Source organism: Rhinolophus hipposideros, assembly GCF_964194185.1.
Source record: "Rhinolophus hipposideros genome assembly, chromosome: 1".
In the NCBI taxonomy this organism is placed as follows: Eukaryota; Metazoa; Chordata; class Mammalia; order Chiroptera; family Rhinolophidae; genus Rhinolophus; species Rhinolophus hipposideros.
This window is the reverse complement of record NC_138047.1, coordinates 80371671-80385885: the sequence shown is the minus strand read 5'-3', so window position 1 is coordinate 80385885 and position 14215 is coordinate 80371671. Positions and strand designations below refer to the sequence as shown.

Sequence of the window (14215 nt, the reverse complement as noted above, 5' to 3'; positions counted from 1 at the left end):
AGAAGAACCAAGAATGAGCAACATACCCAGATTATTCCTTAGTAATTCTATAAAATCAGACAACTTGGGCTTCCAAAAATTCTAAACAGAGCCAAGAAATTAATAGCATAAGCTCTGGAGTCAACCTGCTTGAGTTTGAATAACCCATCGTGGACTATGGTTAATTAGGTCGCTCACTTTCTTTATGCTTAAGTTTCCTCTCTGAAAAATGAGGAAAAACAGTGTTTCCCTCCTGGGGTGGCTGCAGGATTAAGTGGGTTAATCTATATTAAGATCTTAGAAGAACGCCTGGCACTGAGGAGGTATTGTGTCTGTTTGTTATTATTGTTAATATCACATGGTCTTCAGTTATTTTCTAAAACTTACTCTCGGTTCCTTTGAGTGTTTTCTCTTCAGGACTTCATGGTTTTCAACCCACCGAGGCCTCACTGTTAACAGGCAACTCCTCCTGACCCCCATCTTCATCTTCTATAAGCTTTTTATGATCCTCAGATTAGAGAGAAGATCCTCTACCTCAAATGCACTTGGACTAGAACATGATTGACCTTATGTACAAATGGAACTTCCCTCGGCAAAAGCTAGAGTTAGATCCATACACAAATCACTCCACCTGCCTCCCCACACCCCCTGAACCAAAAACTAGGTATTAGAAATGTCGTCACTAAAGTATTAGGAAGAGACTATTATCTCCTGCTATTGGTGCAGAGACAAACCTGGGTTCCTCCCAATACCACCTCCCAGAGAGCGCGAGCACAGAAATGAGGGGGAAGGTACAAAAAGCCCCCCACCTTAAGGTATGATAAGGCCACACACTTAACAACCTCCTCTAAGTTTATATATATTTACAAAGGAAACAATTCAAACGCTACATAATTCTCACTGGAAAAAAAACCAAAAACTTTACTTTATCTACTATAAGAGAATCTCAACTCTTTGTCCTATTGCCCTTAAAACAGAACTTAAACCTAAAACCCAGGCAACCTATGGGATGAGAATTCACTTCTGCATCACTAGAAGATAAACTTTGATGTCCGTACTGCCATTAGATGAGGCCAAACCTGTTTGGATTAATGACAGGCCAAGACAGGAGGGAAGAGGAAGGAGGACAGAGAAGGAAGGGTGCCTTCAGCGGTCTCTGCAAAGGACCTCCTCTGCAATATGGTAAGTGAAGAGAATTGAGATAAACCCCTGAAGAACACTGGCATGGCGTATCTTGGCACAAAAGATGAAGGTTATCACTGACCGGCTTTGCAAAAATGGAGGGGAAGCATCAGTACATCCAAAAGATTTTGAGATAATGGACCTAAATACACAAAATCTCAGAAATCTACAAGAATGGGATCGGCTAGGCAGTTAAAACCCAATACAGCCCACAATGAACAAGACATTGCAGCCATTAAAGTTTGCTGAGATATAAAAGGATTTTGTATAATGGGAATTAAGTGTATAAATTAGGAAAGATACTTCACATTCTTGCCGCCATGTTTCTTTTTAACGAAGACAATGATCCGTACGGGCAAAATGTTCCATGAAGATGCCTATTAAACCAAAAAAGTCAGCTGGAAATGATGAAATTAGAATAAAGTGGGACAAGGAAATGTTTGAAAAAGAAAAAGGAAAAAAAAACTTAAGTTATATGGAGTGATGGAAGTTTCATACAAAGGAAATTTCACTCAAAAGTCATTTACAGTTGGCTTTAGAGCATGCCGATTCGTTTTGCAATTAACTTCATCGTTCTTCTTAGTTCCAACATTAAAATACCTTTTCATACCTTGAGAAGCATTAACCAAGGAGGGAGACATTTTGAAAGCATGCTAAATATTACAGAGCAGCCAGGAACACATTTAAGCCTTCAGTGTTTCACACACACACACACACACACACACACACACACACACACACACACACACACCTATCAAGTCCAATAGAATAAAGGCTCAGGGCTGAGGGATCCCTCCCACTACAACAACAGCAAAGTGGGAATGAGTTATTACTTACATTCTTTGATGAACAAATAAGTAAGTGTCAGCACAACTGTGTGACCGCTGAAGAGAAAGTCTCCGCACAAGATATGTGATCCAGTTATAGACAACCCACCACCGGAAATCAACCGCAAAATCCGTTGTATTTTCGCCTGAGAGTCTCCGTTGAGCTGAATGACACAAGGAGATCAGGAAGAAAATTTACAAGCTGATAAAATCATGTTTCCGCCTAATTTGTGTGATAGTTAGAAAGGCCACCAGGTTGTCATTTTATTTTTCTTTTTAACTTAATAAATCAAAAAAAATCCTAGGAGGAAGCTCCTCAAGCTGGGTTTTAGTCCTTGTATCGGCCAGTTTTAGTGACACATTTTAAATTATGCAGGATGTTACTAATAATATGTTTTGGTGATGTTCTTCCTTCGGCAAAGCTTTTAAAAATATTAATAACCAATGACTTCACTATAGCTATGCTCTAAAAAAGAAGATCAAAGCTATTTTCTTTCCTCTTTGCAGGGGAAGTCGGGGTTTTGCATGGTTAATATTTGATTCAGCTGCATACCGCATTACTAATATTGTACAGTGTACTCGGACCTTGTGTTAAGTGGGCAGCCTGGAGAGTGCATATAGCAGTATTACTATCTGATGAAACGCAGTTTAAAAGAGAGCTGCAACACATTAAATAATTTAAATAGGCTTGAAAATAATGGATTAGCGAGGTTCTGGCAGCTTCAAAAATGAGTATCTTTGATCAGGAAAAACATCCTGGAAAGAAATAACCTATGTGCCATGGCAGGGGGTCAGGAAAGAGCTGCCTTAGACTGGGTGCAGAAGTCCCTAGAAGCCACCATGATGAAATGGGAAACAACGATGGGTTGGGCAGGAGTTTGAGGCAATAGTCCAAAGTTTGTATCCTATTAAAACTTAAGCATTCAAGAAAGAGTAGTGGACTGAGTCGGTCAATATGGTAGGCATGGAAAGTTGGAATACTGATATGTTGGGAGACCAGATGGAAGATTTCAGATCAGTCTAGAATAAAGTGAGTACTCTTAGAAAATTAAAGAATGATACTCAGAAATAAGATCAAGTAACAAAACACATGAGAAGAGAAATATAGGAACACCATTAATCACTATTCATTTGGGACCCAGGGGAACAGCTGTATGACACGCTGCCTTTTACACTCAGTGATGGTGCTTCTGGGAAACTGGCTCCTGAAGCATGGCAGTCTCGCGATGACAGTGGTTAAACTGTTCAGTGGTAAAGACAGGTATTGTCTTGTCCAAGTGGATGCATGGTGGTGAAGGAGGGCCAGACACGTATAGGTGGATAGATGGGAATAGCGTCTAGGAGAGAGATTAAGTTAGCCTCCAAAGCACGTGGAAATGCATCCTATCTGGTAGAGTAAGGAATTGGGGCAGGATTCCTTGCCTAAAACACCCATATCGGGCAAAACTTTCCCGATTAAAAAAAAAAAAAACAAGAAAAACCTTATGCATCTGGACAGCTTTCCAGTATTCACAATGACATGAACAGGGATTAGAGGGTAGGGTGAGAAACTGGAGGTCTCAAAGAAACTTAACCTTTTGCAAAAGTGTGCTAAGGACAAACCCACGTGACAAAAACCAAGAGAACATATATATTTTATCAAGAGTTGACAGTCCTTAAACTAAATGTGCCAATAAATAGGCGATCCTGCCTTGAAAAGAGAGGATCTAGAAGGTAGTAAAGGGTCCACACCCAAGGAAGGGAAGAACTGTGGACAGCGCTGCAGGACCCATTTCAGGGGCCGCCCAGGAAAGGCGTACAGCAAATGACATGTGATATGCCCTGATAGATAGAATCTGGCTGTCTGCTGTATCAGATCCACCAGTCAGGAATTTCTTGTCAAGCGGTTCATAAAATCAACTGTCAACACTGAGATAAAAAAAAAAAAAAAGGTATATACCCTCTGCCCAACCACTGGGTTCCCAGTTTAAACGGACACAGTACTGTTTATTTCAAAACCGTAATCATTTTGTTATCCACTCACTCATCCCAACTCAATACTCTAATTTTCGAAGGGCAGAAACATTTCAAGCCCTCAGTCCCTTTACTTGGAGTTAGATGGATCCAAAGGCATAAATAAACTAGGAGCTAAAATAAGCCAGACATTTTCTCTTCTCCCCTCTTTCTCTCAGCAGTGCTGGCACATGTAGAGCTCTCAGAGCATTTAATTCAATACGCCTTTATAGGATAGGAGAAGGACTTGCTCCCCTTGCTCTTTTTTCTCAGTTCTTAATTCCTCCATCGTGTCATTGCTACCCTAAGATGTCAGATCATACCCACTATAAATACTAAAGAGAACCTCAAGTAAGGGAGAAAAAGGAAAAAAAGCATAGAAAAAGAACTGGGAAACGGGAAGGATAGAATTGGGATCAATGGACTGTTTTCTAATTCTGTGCTAGTTCACTGGGACCCCCGTCACATACCACTTACTATAATATTCTAGCTCTTAATAATTTCCTCCTTTTTCAGACACCACCCTATGCCGTTCCTGGATATGGAACTGAAGATATAGACAGCTAAGAGGTGTGTCAGTCGTAACAGCCAAAGCAGATGGCGCTCAGTGTTCTTTAGGGTTCCGCAAACTGTGACCACTACACATCATTGCCCACAAAAAGAAATGAGGTGCAACAGAGCCCAATTTGGCTACTGACAAACCAAAAACCTTCTACAGTGTCTCTTCGATTAAGAAGAGAAGCCCTTTGGAAATCTATGAGCAGGGTGAGAAGGAAGCTTTCTCGGGGAAGGGAATGTAGCTATGCCAGCCCAACATTCTTACCGGGGGCAAAACGGGTTTAAAAAGCTGTCTGATTTCATGTGAATCCTAATAACTGGGCCAAAATGTATTTAACCACACTTTTCAGAACGCAAATTTTGTGACTGCAAACCAAAGCTTGGGTTGGTGGTTTGAAGCGAATCATTAAGCAAAGGACTTAAGGTAAACCAGAGGATAAGGGAGAAAGCAGCTGGAAAAGTGTGAAAGCCAAGGATTTCACCAAGAGACCCATCCCTGCGATGGCTGCTGCGGTGATCACAACCAGTGAGTAACAAGCTGTCAGGCAGCAGTGACTAGAGCTGACATCCTCCTGCAGCGAGTGGTCTCAGTGTACACAGTTCTGCCTTTGCTTATAGTCATGAGGGCATTCTACAGTCAGCAACCAAGGAGACAGGTAGGTTATCTAACAGGCTTATCACCACAATATCGAAGGAGCTCAATGCCAGCAGTGGAACCACGTTCAAAATGCAATTCTGATTCCTGTTCTATATGACACATCACTTTTATCAAAGTGATTGTGTTTGTTTTCCTGAACCGTAAGTCGGGTGCCTCTAGGCTGCTTATGTGTCAGGAAGAGGTCCTGACAACTGAACATGGAAGCCGGTAAGTAAGGATGCTGCCAGAGCTTCTACAGTATTTGTAGCCTGACCATCCAGGGGTACGTTTACTAGTGTGGCTTCTGAAAATTGCAGCTCTTCCACGGAGGATACTTTCTGTAATCATAGCAATTCATCCCTACAAACCTCACCCATTACTAGGATGGGCTTGCCTTTTTTTCCTGCGGCCATTTCTTCATTTAACACACAGCAATAACCCCTTAGAAGTATTTATTATGTTTCTGAACTTCTCCTATGCCTTAATTTCGTTTCACTAAAAATCAGCCAATGTTTAAATTCAATACGTACACTTTTAATTACAGATACTTTCTGCTTTGATGGCTTTGGAAAATGACAACTTCTCCAAACCACACCTATTTTTGGTGAGGGAGACTGTTGACTTCTTCAGAACAACTCTATTTTTCCTTCCCCCTTGGACATCTGCCTAGTGTTCAGTGAAAATGTGAAGTTAGATTTCATTCCCTTGTCCAGAAAGCACAGGATCCGTAAGTTTCCTTTTTTATAAATCAGGCTACACTGGGGTCTAAGATGATTAACAGCTCTCTCGAGAAATGCCTCTCCCTGGAGAAGCTGTAAAGGGCTGCTTAAGTTTCAAAATCCATTCGCACACTGTCTCAACTAAAGACCACTCTATCTTTCCAACGGCTAAGAATGCGGGGCTCATCCTTGACTATTTTCTCTTAGATCCGCATCTAACTTACTAGCACATCCTGTGGGCCTGAATCCCAGATGTGTCCCGAATCGAATGGCTCCTCACTTCCAAGTAAGTCCAGCTACTTCTTCCTCACTTGCCACCACCAAGGTTCAAATTCACGCAATGGCCACAGGCCCTATGGGTTCTGTGGCTGCATCACCTGGACCATCAGTTCCGAACAGCTACACTGGCCTGCTCTCTTGAATCTACCACGACTGAGCTATTTCCTTGGTCTGGAGCTCTCAGCCCACCCACAGGGCTCTCTCGCTCATCTTGGTCTTGCCCAAATGCTTTCTCCTTAAAGAAGTCTTTCTGACCACTCTATAACATAATACCTAGCCTCACAGTCCCTTTCACTCTTACTCAGCTTTATCTGATAGCCGCCTGGCTGACCACCTGGTGAGAAGTTAGAAATTTCTTTCTCAGTGGTCATCCCTCAATAGAATATAAGCTCTCGCAGGAGAAGAACTGTGTTTTGGTTACTGCTATGATCACCACAGTAGTTAAGCTCCTGGTAGTTAACAGGAGCTTAATACTTGTAGAATGAATGCATGAATGAGTAAGCAAATGAGAAGGTAAAAAAGTGAAGGCAAACACCCAATAATAACTTTCAGTTAGCAGAAAGTGAAATTTTTATGCACGAAGATATACTTTATGAACACATTTTAATTTCTTCCCCCCAAAACCTAAAGAAAAACAGAAAATATGCAAGATTGCAGTAAACTCAAATGAAAGTGTATTGAAGAATGTATAATAGAGAGCAGGTGCTCAATAACTGTTCTCTTGATTTCCTCTAAATGGTCATTCAGAGGTCCTTACCTTTGGAGCACACTGGAAATGCATTCCAGGTACAGGTAGGGTAGTGACATACATTGTGATACAGCGATACAGGTATAAAGTTCCAATGATAAAAAAGAATCTGCGCCCCACTATTGACCTAAAGAAATAATAGAGATGGAGGAAAACAAGGTTACTATTTCTGTTCCTAATGCTATACAAAACAGTGTTCAACAGAATAACAAATAATTAATACAGAACTGCATTAAGAGACCCCGTTTCATAGTTTCAAAGCTTATTTTTGAGCCGCGCTCCCCCCATTCCTTGGAGAGGTCGCAAAGCAGTTTTCAGAAATGAAGCGTCAGACACTGCGATAAGTCTAGGTGGGATGGGCACAGAAGGAGTGAATGTGTGGACAGTGGAGGAGTCGACTGAGGGTTCTAGATAACCACCTAAGACAGTCACCCTTTGCCAAGGAATTCAGTGAAGCTCTACGTTTTCAGTCAACTCACTGCATTAATAATACCCTCTCTTGAGAACATAACAAAGGTACAAGTAAGCCACGGTCACAGAGGAATTAACTAATGAGCTGAGGGGATGCGACATAATTGGACACACAGGGAAATGGGACAACTCCTTTAACCTAAGTTATAAAATAAGCAAGGTTTATTTGGGGACCATCCAAAAGTATTTTAACAACTTGGGCATTAACTATTTTATCTATGACTATACTAGAGATTTTCAGAGAATATTTTGAAGATGTTCAAAGTGTCCTTGTACATTTAACAATATTTAATAATGAAGTTCCTGACAGATTAATTTGCCCTTAAGGATTTTACTCAATCTTGATTTAAAAAAGAAAACAGAAAAGAATCCCACCCTACAAGTTCTTTTTCAGTTTATATTCTTTAGGTGGAGGTGACTGTCTTGACTCACACTCGTCCCTGTCCTTTACCCTATGTTCTCAGTCTAAGGCAGTGGTTCCAGTGTGTCACCATGAGCACACTGTCCTCTGAAGGGAAGGGCTCTGCCCCTGCACAGCTGCCTCAGGGGTACATGAGTGGGCATCAAGGGCCCTGGCCGTCCTCACTTCCAGATGAAGATAACAGCTCCTTTTCTATTGTGTAGTTAGGGGGTGGGTCCAGAAACACTAGGCTCTGGGGATTGGTGGGATGGGTGGGATCCATAAGGCCCCTAGAATTACTAGTTGTAATTTTCCTACTACATAAACTATATTACTCCAGGTAACCCATTTTCAGAGCTCTCAAACTTCCAAAACTACATAGTACTGATCAAAGACTTCTGGGGAAAAAAAGCAGTTTCAGGCACATGGCATATTTTAAATTTTCTATAAGACTGTGGTCTGACATGGATTATGCATCAGGGTCTAATTCAGGTAACTGTTGTGACTTCTAACTTAAAGAATCATGACAAACATAATTTTAGATGCCTATCTCCAGCAACTATTTTAAGAACATTCCAGGGTTTCCGGGGTCAAAATACAGAGAGGGACACCACCTTTGCTAGTTGATGAAAATATTTATTTATTGCAAGGCTTTTTTTTCCCAAAGGCTTGCTATTCTAGCTCTGCCTTTTCTAGCACTGAAAAGGAATGGGTGACACACAGCACTGAATTTCTCCATTTGGTTAAGTAAAAAAAAACAATTCATCCTTTGATTCAACCCTAAGACCCCAAAGAGTGCTGAATAGTGCTCTATGCTATTAGACAAGGTGGAGTAATAAGCAGCAATTATTATGAGACAATTCTATTCATTCCAGTATTCTGAGTTCAGCTGTACTCAGAACCAAAAACTAACTTTAAAGGTGAAACATGCACTTTGTAGCCTTAATTAGAAAAAAAGAGCTACTGTGTTTCCTCGAAAATAAGACCTAGCCGGACCATCAGCTCTAATGCATCTTTCAGAGCAAAAATTAATATAAGATCCAGTCTTATTTTAGTTTAACAGCTCCTTTTCTATTGTGTAGTTAGGGGGTGGGTCCTGATTTTGATATAAGACCAGGTCTTATACAGTATAATATAATACCGGGTCTTATATTAATTTTTGCTCCAAAAGATGCATTACAGCTGATGGTCCGGCTAGGTCTTATTTTCGGGGAAACATGGTATTGCCGATGATTTTTTCCCCCATACCTTTGAAGGTGTGTGTGTGGGGGGGTGGGGGGAGCACGCAAGTAGGATTTCCTGAATAGCTAGGATGTTCAAAACAGTTATAAAAATTACTCCACTAATTACTGAAATATAAGATTCAATTCTACCTCAAAAGTGAAAAAGAAAATTAGTGGGATTTCCCCAACAAGTTTTTGATAATGGGTTGTGACTGAAACAGATGTCACTAAAACATGTGGCCAGCTATGTGACCACAAGTTTTGACATGGTAAAATCTAAGGTGGTAACGAAGAGGCAGTTAACAATTCTCCAGACGAAGATTCAGATAAATTGAGGTTGTAGTTCAGGTTGGAAACCAGCTACTTACAGGACCCTGGAAAGTTTCTCTTTTCACACATACACGAATAAAACTTTGTTCTCAATTAGAGGAGATGGCAAATATCTTTGGCCCAAGCAGTCTCTACTATAGTCAGTGTCAATTCCAGACACGAAAAAGAAAAACACTAAAGTTCAACAAACAGAGTTTAATATACAGCATGCCATAATTGACAACTTCAGCAGCAAAAAGTTCTTGTACTAAGTAAAAGAAAATTGATAGCTATTTTACTTACACATATTAAGGCAACATATTAAAAGAAATATTTTAAGGAAAATGCTTAGGAATGTCTTGTTTGTGGAATAAGTTTTCAAAACTGCAAATTTGCATGTGGGAGGATCTTTTTAGCAAAAATAGATTGAATTCTTCTAATCTCAAAGCAACAACCAATTGAAAGAACAATATAGCACAAATTCCCTCTTCTAAAAATGACCTTGCGACATTAACATTGAGATCCTATTGGACTTTGAATTTTTGAATTGTATCAACCAAGTCAGCATACATTACATTTTCAAAAGCCTCAGTTTGCGGCCAGTGTTTTTATCAAACATATTTTAATGATTTAATTACTAGAATCTTCATAGAAAACAAATATCTGAATGATGAATGAGATGAAAAGGGGAACAGAGAGGCCTTATTTTTAATGGAATTCACAAGAAAGCAGAAATAACCACTTCAGAGTTACGTCCTCTTTTTAAGTGTCTTCAGAGCAAAAGTACCTGGCTTAGTACTTCCTGATTCCTGCTATTCCAAAACAGGGACACTGAACCAGTGGACTAAGAGCTCCTTTGTGGTGCCATGGGGAAACCAGATGGCATATTTACTTTAGAAATCTAAACCCGAAACCGCACACACCCATTTCTCAGTTCAGTTTCTTAAATTCTTGCGACTGGATTGCCAGTAGGCAAAAGGAAATGTAACATTTGAGAACTGAATAGAAGCGAACCGCAAAGCACGCTACTACTGTGGACTCATAATCATCACATTGTGAGTAATGGAGCAAACCTCCCAGCCTGTTCCTTTCCTCACCTGTTAAGAGCCTGAAATAACACAAGCATGATGAAGTGACTGTTATTACACTCTGGTTCTCTTGACTTATCATGCAAATTCCACAGCGCCACGTTGCTTGAAATCAGAACTGCACCTTAAATTCATAAACTCTGAATCACCCACCACACCATCTCTGTTCAGTCCTACATAGCTGTCACTTTCACACACAGTTGCTCCATAAATGCTTATTGAATAGTGACTTGATTTATTCAGTGTGGTAGATCTTTCTAGCACACTGAAAGGTAGATTGCTTCCTTTCATCAGATGCCTGGATAAGGCTGCATTTATCAGATAAATGTAAGACAGATAATTTCAAGTACACATCTACTCACTTCAATACAAACCAATGGCAAGCCCAAAAAACATGTTAGACCTACTTACTTGTATCTCAGAAACAGCCACTGGGTGATCCATAATCCAACTAATATAATCCCATTTATTTCTGATACAGAAAATGCCCATTTCACCCGATCAATATAATCAAAAAACTTGTCTGGGAGTGGGGGGCTGAGCTCCTTGGGAGGGACCCTCTCGTGTACAACTGTGATCATGACGGTTGTCAAGACAAGGTTGAAAAGAGCATAAACAAAGGCAATGCCTGTTTTCCACCACTCGAGGGGAAATTTGTTCCTTGATTCAGTGGGCATAGCGATTTGGATATAGTCCGGGTACTTTTTGGTGCCCTTTCGCAACCCATTGGGTAAACTCTTAGGTTTACCGTTGCCATTTTTGCTTTCTTCTTCAACAGGTTCAGCAGGTCTTGTGTAAGTGTTTGTAGGATCGTTGGTTTGATTTTCCATATGTTCTTCAAGTTTTGCTGTCTCTATGATATCCATTGTCCCCCAGTCTTCAGATCAAAAAGGAGATGATAAAGTTTTTTTATAGAAGCGTATTTTAATCCTGCTGTTTCCAAGATCAACATGGACTCTTCAACTGCTTCTGTTTCCTAGCACAGGATGTAGCCACCTGATTACCGTTCCTCCCACGCAGGTACCCGTGGTATGTTCACCACTTTCAGGAAAGCAAGCCAATTTTCTTCTCCCAAAAGATGTTACTATCCCACCTGTAAAAACAAAACAAAACTATGTTCAGAAACTGTGCTTGTCCAATTGTCTGCTATCCAAAACAAAACCATTGTCAAAATAAGGAAACAAATACCAAAGCCATTTGCTTTATAAATATAATATCAGAACATAGCAAAAGCTGCTGAGACGGAGTTTATTTAGAAAATATTGAATTGTTTTATCTTGGAATTTTTCTCTTTTTGAGCCGATGTCAGTATAAATAGGAACATTTTATAATCAACTCCTTTTAAATTTCTTTAAATAGAAGTCAGGACCCAACATTGTAAACACTTCATCAGATACTATTACCTGTTGCTAACCATGAAGTCATAATAAGCTAGAACCTCCCCAGATCACATCATTCCTTCCTAAGACTGCCATCTTTTCTATGAACCTTAAATAAAAAACTGTGATGAGTTGATTACAGGCATTGAGTACTTGTCACCCTCTGCATTTGTCAAAACAATCAACTTTCTATTTTCTTATTAAAAACCTGTATAATGCAGGGGCTCAGCTCTCACTCCCCGCACAAAAATGCAGGATATAGTCAAGTCAAAAAAGAAAACCAACGGAGCCATAGATAGGGGCGTTCATACCACTATATTTTCGCTGGCGGCTGGTCGAGACACAAAAGTAAGACCAACATGATACGCAATCCCCACCCAGCTTGCTAACCGCACTTGCCAGCTGCAATCTGCACTCGCTAACCACGCTTGCTAACCATGTCATCTGCAATTCGCTGTCCGCTTCTCTACCAACCAACCAATCCACCCCCTAGCGCAGCCACAGCAGTTATATTAGTGGCTAATGGCTAACTGGTAACAGCTGAACGCCACCCAGCCACAGCGGATGGCCATCTGATTACAGCTGATGGCCAACTTATAACCGAGCCAACACCTTTCCACGTGAGGCAGAGAGCCTGGAAACTGTTCTCTGGGACTCTGTCCCCACAATCTGGAACCTTTTTAGTGACCACTTTTCAGAACGTATTCAAGAACTACACATTCAAGGTAGTAGTTTTTAAATGGCACTGCCTCAGTTTATCCTTTTATATTCAGAGATCCACACCGTACACAAGGAAAGTTGACAGCCGTCAAAATAACAGCCTTAAATAGGCGAAGACTTAGCTGTATCTCATTTAGGTGACAAACTACTTATTTCTTGAAGGATACAATAATTTAGTATAAGTGAGATGGTACATTAGTAACATTTTGATGCAGCCACCACAATTTCTAGCAAACAAAAGAAACTGGCACCCAGAGGATCAGCTCCAAGCACTTACCCACCACGACCCCACTGAAGAAAGAGTGCCTTTCCCGGAAGCTCCACGGGCTCCAAACAGCAACAACTTCTTCACAACACAGAGCCCCAGCTCCAGCTCTTTTATACATGCGAGCAACACGGCCCCAGCTGTTCTCGATTTAGGAAAGCAGTATTTTAGTCCTACTACAGAACCCAGCCACCTGAAGAGGTTTTCAAACCTTGTAATTAGTCCCCAAGCTGGGAACACTGCACAATTTAAGCATAATCCTTTGCATTTTTAAAGGCTTCTCTTCCAGGGTAAATTCAGAGGAAAAAAATAAGGAGGGAAAACTCAAAGTGGTGACAGCTAAGCCTTTATTTAACGAAAGGAAAAAAAAAGTTAAAATGACAGACTCAGTATTTGTTGACAGTTGTGGATGGCAAATAGAATAACCACCAGTGTTTATTGTGCACCTAAATGCTCTAGTCCTGCGGGACATGCGGCGGCAATGAAATGAGTTAAAAAAAGAGAACACTGACCAGAACACTCACCCAAAGAGCTCACAGTCTAACTTCTAACTGAAGAGACAGAACTAAAACAACAAAACTATTTGAGAAGACTGAATGGCATATTGAAAAAGAAGGATAAGGTGATCATTAGATAAAAACACAGCTTTACTTGTATCCTTGCTCCCCTGACAAGATGTGTCCACAGAAAGGCACTGCCCATTTCTAAGGAAGCAAAAGCAAGAAGAAAGTTAGCTTGGCAGAGAAATGGAGGATCATGGATGGATGGAGACCAGATAAAAGATATTACTAAGAATTTTGGATATCTCTTGTCCCTGTGAAAACCCCCAGCTACTAATACATTAGAGCAAGATGAGAAAGGAGCAGTGTCCCTTCTCCTGTAAAATAGGACTGACAGGTCACTCTTTGCAGTGCTGTAACATAACGCTGTGGGAAGAGTAAGTACAATGAAGAGAAGCCTCTGTCACATGGGAGACCCTGCTCGCTACGCCATTTGTCATGCGAGGCAGCCTGCTGGACCTCTGGTCCTCACATAAAAACGCAGGATATGGTGAGGCCAAAAAGGAACACCCACGGAGCCATAGGTAGGGCAGTCATACGCTATAGTCTCACTGGAGGCTGAAGCCACACGACCTGCAACCTGCTGTCTGCTTCTCTGCCTGCCCACCGACCAACTCACCAACCAGCACAACCGCGGCAGTTATATCAATGGCTAATTGGCTAACTGGTTACAGCTGATGGTCAATTAGCTGCAGCTGACGGCCATCTACTACCCGAGCCAGCACCTTTCCACGTGAGGCCAAGAGCCTGGAAACTGCTCTCTGGGACTCTGTCCCCACAGCCTCAGTAGGATATTGTCAAAAACAAACCTTCAACACCACAGATTACTATTTCTAATTCAGGTATCAAAGCACTAACTCAGCCATTGCCTGTCTCTTT

General features: G+C 41.0%; 1 protein-coding gene across 1 annotated transcript in view; it reads right to left on the bottom strand.

Annotated features, from left to right (window-relative positions):
• Positions 1–14215, bottom strand: part of SGMS2 (sphingomyelin synthase 2) — an 84969-nt gene that overhangs the window by 9099 nt on the left and 61655 nt on the right. Inside the window, exons 3-5 of the mRNA XM_081054510.1 lie at positions 10824–11505; positions 6931–7048; positions 1999–2152 (exon numbers count right to left, since the gene is read on the bottom strand). Of these exons, the coding sequence (XP_080910636.1) occupies positions 1999–2152; positions 6931–7048; positions 10824–11278 (727 nt within the window). The 5' untranslated portion in view covers positions 11279–11505. The remainder of the gene's footprint in view (positions 1–1998; positions 2153–6930; positions 7049–10823; positions 11506–14215) is intronic.